Genomic DNA, 6,531 nt, shown 5'->3' with positions numbered 1-6,531 from the left:
GTGACTATTTCCAGATCACTAATCAAATAATCCAAATAGTTCACTCAGCTATTATAGTCATTGTTATCACTCATTCATTACAATATCCCGGATGGATATGTACAAGGGGATCTTAATGGATGTATCCATTTAAATTGGTCAATGTAATGGAAACAGAGCCCCTTCTTCAGTCGCTTGTTCAGCCTGACAAACCAGTTTTTCTCATATTTGTTGTGCACACAAGAATGATATTCTTCATTTCACTGTCAGCGCTTCTGCTGTGATGAGACCAAAGGTAAAACCTTTTTTCCTTTTTCACCTCACTTATTCATTCTTTCACAGATAGCTAATGGCTTCTAAAAGCTTGTTGAAAAGCACTGTAAATGTATGGGGTGGTAATCTTGTCATTTTAAAAGCATCATCCATTAGCTTGATCTTGGTGCCACAAAAACACATTAATACAAAGTTGAAGATGGAAGTCATTTTATTAACCTATCATTTAAATGGTGCGGTAACTAATTCACACCAAAAGTGACATTATTTCTAAATATTTTAGGCAGGGTTATGAATAAGAGAGTGCAGCAATGGCTACATGTGAAGCAAGTGAATCTGGTAAGTTCCCTGATTAACACATTTAAGTTTTGGTGTCTAACATTTCTGATTTTGTGTTTAAGAAAAGCTTAAATCTAAGTACAATACATCTAGATGTATAGACAGTGGGGAACAAGAAATCATGTTTTTGATATTAGAAATGCATCGTCTCTTATTGGCAGGAGTCCAGTTTCTCTTTGATTTGAGGATTGTGTTATTGGGAAACAGAGCAGCAGGGAAAACCTCTTTGGCAAACCTAATAACAGGTCATGCAGAGCCTCATCTAAAGAGAACAGCCCAGTGTGTGAAGATGCATGGAGATTTCGCCGGAAGGCAGGTCACTGTAGTTGATACGCCGGGCTGGTGGAAGAACTACCTTGTCAAAGAAACCCCTGAATTTCAAAAACAAGAGATTCTGCTTAGTGTAGCTCATTGTCCTCCTGGGCCCCATGCGGTTCTACTGATCATACGTGTCGATGCTTTATTCAAAGAAAAGCACAGGAGGTCAGTGCAGGAACACCTGGAACTTCTGAGCGAGAGAGTCTGGAATCACACTATAGTTGTGTTCACATATAGAGACCAGCTACAGGAGCAAACTTTAGGAAAGTACATTGGAAGTGAAGGAGAGTCTCTTCTGCTCTGGCTAGTGGAGAAATGTGGACACAGATATCATGTTCTTAATACTGAGAGAGCCACCGGTACGCAGTTGACGGGGTTAATGGAGAAAATAGACGCAGTGGTCGTGGGAAACGGTGGCTGTCATTTTGAAATGGACAGAAAATGGATGTATACGGTGGAAGGAAAGATGACGAAGAGATACATGAGAGCAAACCAGAGGAGGAAGATGGTACAAGAACAATGGGAGACTCCACTTATACGACAAGGTAAGAACCAGGGGCCAGATTCATAAAGACTTTATTCTTTCAGACAATTTCAATCAGATTCAATCAATTCAGTCAATATTAAAAATATTATGTATATGTTTTCTGCTGGAATGCTACTGTGAACGTGCGTAGGACAGTTAGCGGAATCTAGAAATTACGGTTTATAAAGTTATAAATATGGATATCTTTCTCACACAAAAACATTGATTCACTTAAGAAGCTTGGAAGAGCCAGGACATTTTTTAATATAACTCCAGTTGTATTTGTATGAAAGAAGAAAAAATTATATACATCTAGGATGGCTTGAGGGTGAGTAAATCATGGGGTAATTATAATTTTTGGGTGAACTATCCCTTTATGAATGTTTCTAATTTCTGAAAATACTTTTTTTTTCCTAACGAGAGAAAATTAAAGTTGGAGGTTATCCAAACTTTAAGAGATTATTCAGAAAGATTAAGAACATTCTTTTCAGGAATTTAAACGTGTTTTGGGGAATGCAAAATATTATGAACTCCATTGTCAAGAATAAAGTAAATGTTAAGAATAATTTTTTTCTTAATGTTTTATGAATCTGGCCCCAGATTTTTGAAGGGATAGTTTACTCAAATTCTACAATTCTCTCATCATTTTCTCTCATTATTATTTCCCTCATGTTGTCCCCATTCGACACAGAAGGAGACATTCTGAAGAGTATCAGGGCCACTTTTTCTAATTTAATGAAAGTGAATGAGATCAGGTGTGCTACTGAACTCCAAAATGACAAAAACACATTTAAAATAATCCTGATGTGTACACCTTATGAAGTCAAATGATTCAAATTAGCCAAACTTATAATAAACCAATCAGTTTTTCTCTCTGCTGTAACTTTCAATTGAAATATAATGGACTACAAAAAAGAAATGTAGATGCCCATTACCTTTAGTTTTCACTTCTCTTAGTCACAAAATATCATTGACATCTTCAGTTCTTCATTTTTTTTGCTCCACAAAAGAATGAAAAATTTGATGAATGATGACATAATTGTTATTTTAGGGTGAACTGTCCTTTTAATCTCAGTTTAGACCAAAAATATTTGATTTAAATTCATCTTGTTTTTACCAGGTCTCAAACATGTCCACATTCCCAAGATGAGGATGATAATGCTGGGTTTCCGAAGATCTGGTAAGAGTTCAGCTGGAAACACCGTTTTGAGTATGGTGACATTTATCTCAAAGAGAACATCCACGTGTGTGAGAAGACAAGGCGAGGTGGATGGGAGACATCTGACTATAGTGGACACTCCAGGCTGGTGGAAGTCTCTCCCAGTGGCTGACACTCCTGAACTGGATAAAGAGGAGATTTTACTCAGCGTATCTCTCTGTCCACCAGGACCACACGTGCTTCTGCTGACTCTGCGTGTAGACATGTCATTCACAGCAGCAGAGAAGAAATCAGTGGAGGAGCACATGGAGCTTCTTGATGAGAGAGTGTGGGCTCATACCATAGTGCTGTTCACCCACGGAGACTGTCTGGGGGACGTGACTGTTGAAGAGTTCATTGAGAGTGAAGGGAAGGCTCTACAGTGGCTAGTTGAGAAATGTGGGAACAGATATCATGTCCTCAACAATGAGAACTGGAATGATGACAGTCAGGTCAAAGACCTGCTGGAGAAAATAGAGAAGATGGTGGCACAAAATAGGGGCCATTATTATGAAATTGACCTTAAGACGCTGAAGGAGGTGAAGCAGAAAAGGAAAGCAGTGGAAAGGAAAGCAAAGGCAAGAGCAAAGAAACAAAGACAGATGAGAAAGATGGATAGTACAATGACGGGTAAGATACTGGTTTTACACAATTTAATTCCATAATGTGACACTTCTGAGTAAAACATGATATCCAATGAGAAAAAATGCACAGATGAATCACAATAAAATCAAGAATGTGCATTAATAATTTACTTCATAATTCTATTTTATACTGTATTTATTACTCAGCATTCCACATTATCTACTTGTTAACAAAGAGGGGCTTCTTATTTGATTTTGATTTTACTGAATGCATCTAGTCACAGTAGCACATTTATTTAAAAATAAAAGAGAAAAGTAAAATGTAGGTTAAAATAACACATTATTTACAGCTATACATGTTTACTGCATAAACAAGTTGAAAGGATTTTTCCACCACATTTGCGAAAAATCTACATACACCTTTTGGTGCATCCCGCACATGCCTGATTGTGCAAAACTGTACTGATAGTACAAAGTCAGCATCTTACAACTAAAAAGGAACAAGAGTGCATCAGTAAAAAAGACAAAGGGATGATGCCAAGGAAGATAAGAGCTCCTCTTGTTGAAAGTCAATACATACAATATTGTTGGTGATGGAGGGATACAGAGTTCAAATTGCAAATTGAGTTTATTTTTTTGTGGCTTTTTATGGTCTTGGTTTGTCTTAGAAAAACAATTTTGATGAGAAAGTTTTGGCGTCACTGTGTCTGCTAAGAGTTCAGTGTGCATCACAGAAACGCTGTGTCATTCAAGCTGCATTATTTATTATGAGTTCAGTCTGAGTGCTTGTCTGTGTGCCTTTAGGTTTTGGGAATGTAATATTTGATAATGATTAATAGTAATGTATATTACTATGTAATTTGTTAATGGTAATGTATATAGTTTTGTTTATATTAGTCAAAACTCATTTTACAAAATATTGGACATTCCAAACATATTCCTCAAGTCAACATTGGTTATCAAAATAAAATTCTTGAAAGTTCTTGAATTATGTTAGCCTTTCCACTGAGTAATAGATTGCAGAAATAAATTACAGATCCATAATATAAATTCGCAAAAATATCGCAATTACTCTTTTTGTTTATTTATGTTTGTTTGTGGCAGAAACAGGCTTCCATAGAAACCATAAACTGAGGACTTTCAAGAATTTTATTTTGATAACAGATTTTCAATTCAAAATTATGAGATTGTAACTCACAACTGAAAAGAACAAAGTAAAATAAGTAAGTTCACTGAGTGTGTATCTCGCAATTTTAAAATTATTGGGGAGGACCAGGAGGAATGCGACTGGTAAACATTGCAGGTCAAGTTCAAATCCAAGCTTGTCAGCCCTTTTCACTCACTGTATAATGTTGTTCATATGAAGGTGGTGGCTTACTGTATATTAAAGATCATTTAGGAATCTTTTTCCCCCATGTCTTTAGATGTTGGAAAGCATTTCTCAGAATTTTCTCTTGTGCTGCTGGGTTATGGAGAATCTGGGAAGAGTTCAACAGGGAACACCATCCTCGGCAAACAGGGGTTTGGGTCAAGAAGAACAGCCCGGTGTGTTCAGAGCCATGGAGAGGTGGGAGGACAGCAGGTCAGCATCATAGACACCCCTGGCTGGTGGAAGCATCTGCCCACAGAACAAACCCCTGAACTAAATAAAGACGAAATCACACAGAGTGCATCTCTATCCGCTTCTGGACCGGTCGCTTACATTTTGGTCCTTCGTGCCGACTGTTCCTTTAAAGAGCAAGAGCGGAAGGTGATGGAGGATCATTTGAGGCTTCTGGGCTCCACGGTTTGGGATCACAGTATAGTTCTGTTCTCATTTGGGGACCTCCTCGGAGATATAGCCATTGAGCAGCACATTGAATGTGAGGGAAAAGCTCTGCAGTGGCCTGTTGACAGATGTGGAAACAGGTATCATGTTTTTAATAATAAGGCCAAGGGTGAGAGCCATCAGGTCACAGAGCTGCTGGAAAAGATACAAGAGATGATTGCAGCAAACAGCGGGTGCAATGACAAAGACATGCAGGTGCTGCGGGAGGTGACAGAGGGGAGGAAGGTGGAGGAAGACCGAGCAAACACCAGACTGAAGATGCGGGGGCAAAGAGAGGAAGATGAATCCGATGATGTATTTGATGATGGTGAAGGTGATGAAGTCATTTGGGAGTCGAGAGCATGGAAATGGACAACAGCCGTATGAGGCGAAAAGTTAGAGTTCTGGAAATCATTTTAATAATCATGCTTTTGTTTTGTTTTCGAGTAGAAATATCTAAACATCCTTAAAAAAGACAATTATTTATTTATATATATATATGTGTGTGGGTGTGTCTGTGTGTGTCTGTGTGTGTGTTAGTGCTGTCAAATGATTAATCGTGATTAATCGCATCCAAATTAAACGTTTTTGCTTACATTTTATATTTATGTGTACTGTGTAATATATATATGCATGTGTTTGCATTTATATGTACATAATAAATATACACAGTATACACACATATATTATGTAAACAAATTTTTTTTTTTTTTGATACGATTAATATATATATATATATATATATATGTGTGTGTGTGTGTGTGTGTGTGTTTGTGTATCATTTAACATTTACATTTATTATTATTTTTAGAAATTATTAGTGGGCTTATTTATTATATATATATTCAGAAAATATTTGAATTAATATTTTTCAGTTTTATTTTATATTATGCATAATTGCATATCATGTCTTATTATGCATAAATCTCAAGTAATTTTGTTATTTCAAAGCTTAAAACTAGAAAGAAAGAAAAAACATTTCGCCAATGGGGTAAGAAAAAATAAAAATAAAATATATATATATATATATATATATATATATATATATATTTGCGGTATATATATATATAGATATATTTTACCATTATTTTCGGTGCATTATTTTTACCTTACAAACATTATATGGTCACATTTATATTTTAAAAAGACATTTTCTGAGCATGCAATATATATCTGAAATATGTAGAGGGCACTAGGCTCTGTTTTTAAAATGTAGAAATGTGGAAATGTCTGTGGAAATGTATTCCTCTGGAAATCCACTGCCATATCTTTACTCTCATAATGCACAGAGCCCTTAGCGATGAGAATATTAAAATTGGATACATTTGCACAACACATAGCTGTGGGCAAAGTGGCAAACATTCAGGAGGAATATGCAAATGAGATGCCACAACACAATATTTCCAGGGAAAAATAAACAAAAACAAACAACCAAACAAATAAATAAATGACAAACAACATCCAAGGGGAAGAACAGCAAGAGAAAGTAATGCTAATGCAAGTTACT

General features: G+C 36.2%; 1 protein-coding gene across 2 annotated transcripts; it reads left to right on the top strand.

Annotated features, from left to right (window-relative positions):
* Window positions 1–233: 233 nt before the first annotated feature.
* Window positions 234–5,547, top strand: LOC109047398 (GTPase IMAP family member 8-like). Of its 2 annotated transcripts, XM_042741111.1 has the most exons (5): window positions 234–274; window positions 536–591; window positions 753–1,454; window positions 2,556–3,263; window positions 4,642–5,547. In XM_042741111.1, the coding sequence occupies exons 2-5, from the start codon at window positions 564–566 to the stop codon at window positions 5,409–5,411; spliced, it is 2,208 nt and encodes a 735-aa protein (XP_042597045.1). In that variant the 5' UTR covers window positions 234–274; window positions 536–563; the 3' UTR covers window positions 5,412–5,547. The 2 variants fall into 2 exon arrangements, with proteins under 2 accessions (XP_042597045.1, XP_042597044.1); XM_042741110.1 differs by lacking the exon at window positions 234–274 and having other exon boundaries at window positions 300–591.
* The last annotated feature ends 984 nt before the right edge of the window (window positions 5,548–6,531 follow it).

Source organism: Cyprinus carpio, chromosome B16, assembly GCF_018340385.1.
Source record: "Cyprinus carpio isolate SPL01 chromosome B16, ASM1834038v1, whole genome shotgun sequence".
NCBI classification, from domain to species: domain Eukaryota; kingdom Metazoa; phylum Chordata; class Actinopteri; order Cypriniformes; family Cyprinidae; genus Cyprinus; species Cyprinus carpio.
Note: the sequence above shows the minus strand (reverse complement) of the source record. Positions and strands in the feature narration are given on the sequence as shown.

Bases quoted from the DNA above. Each gene is read 5' to 3' on its own strand.
- LOC109047398 (XM_042741111.1), top strand. From the start codon at position 564: ATGGCTACATGTGAAGCAAGTGAATCTG. The intron at 1,455-2,555 runs GTAAGAACCAGG...TGTTTTTACCAG, and splicing joins GACTCCACTTATACGACAAG to GTCTCAAACATGTCCACATT. The intron at 3,264-4,641 runs GTAAGATACTGG...CCATGTCTTTAG, and splicing joins GATGGATAGTACAATGACGG to ATGTTGGAAAGCATTTCTCA.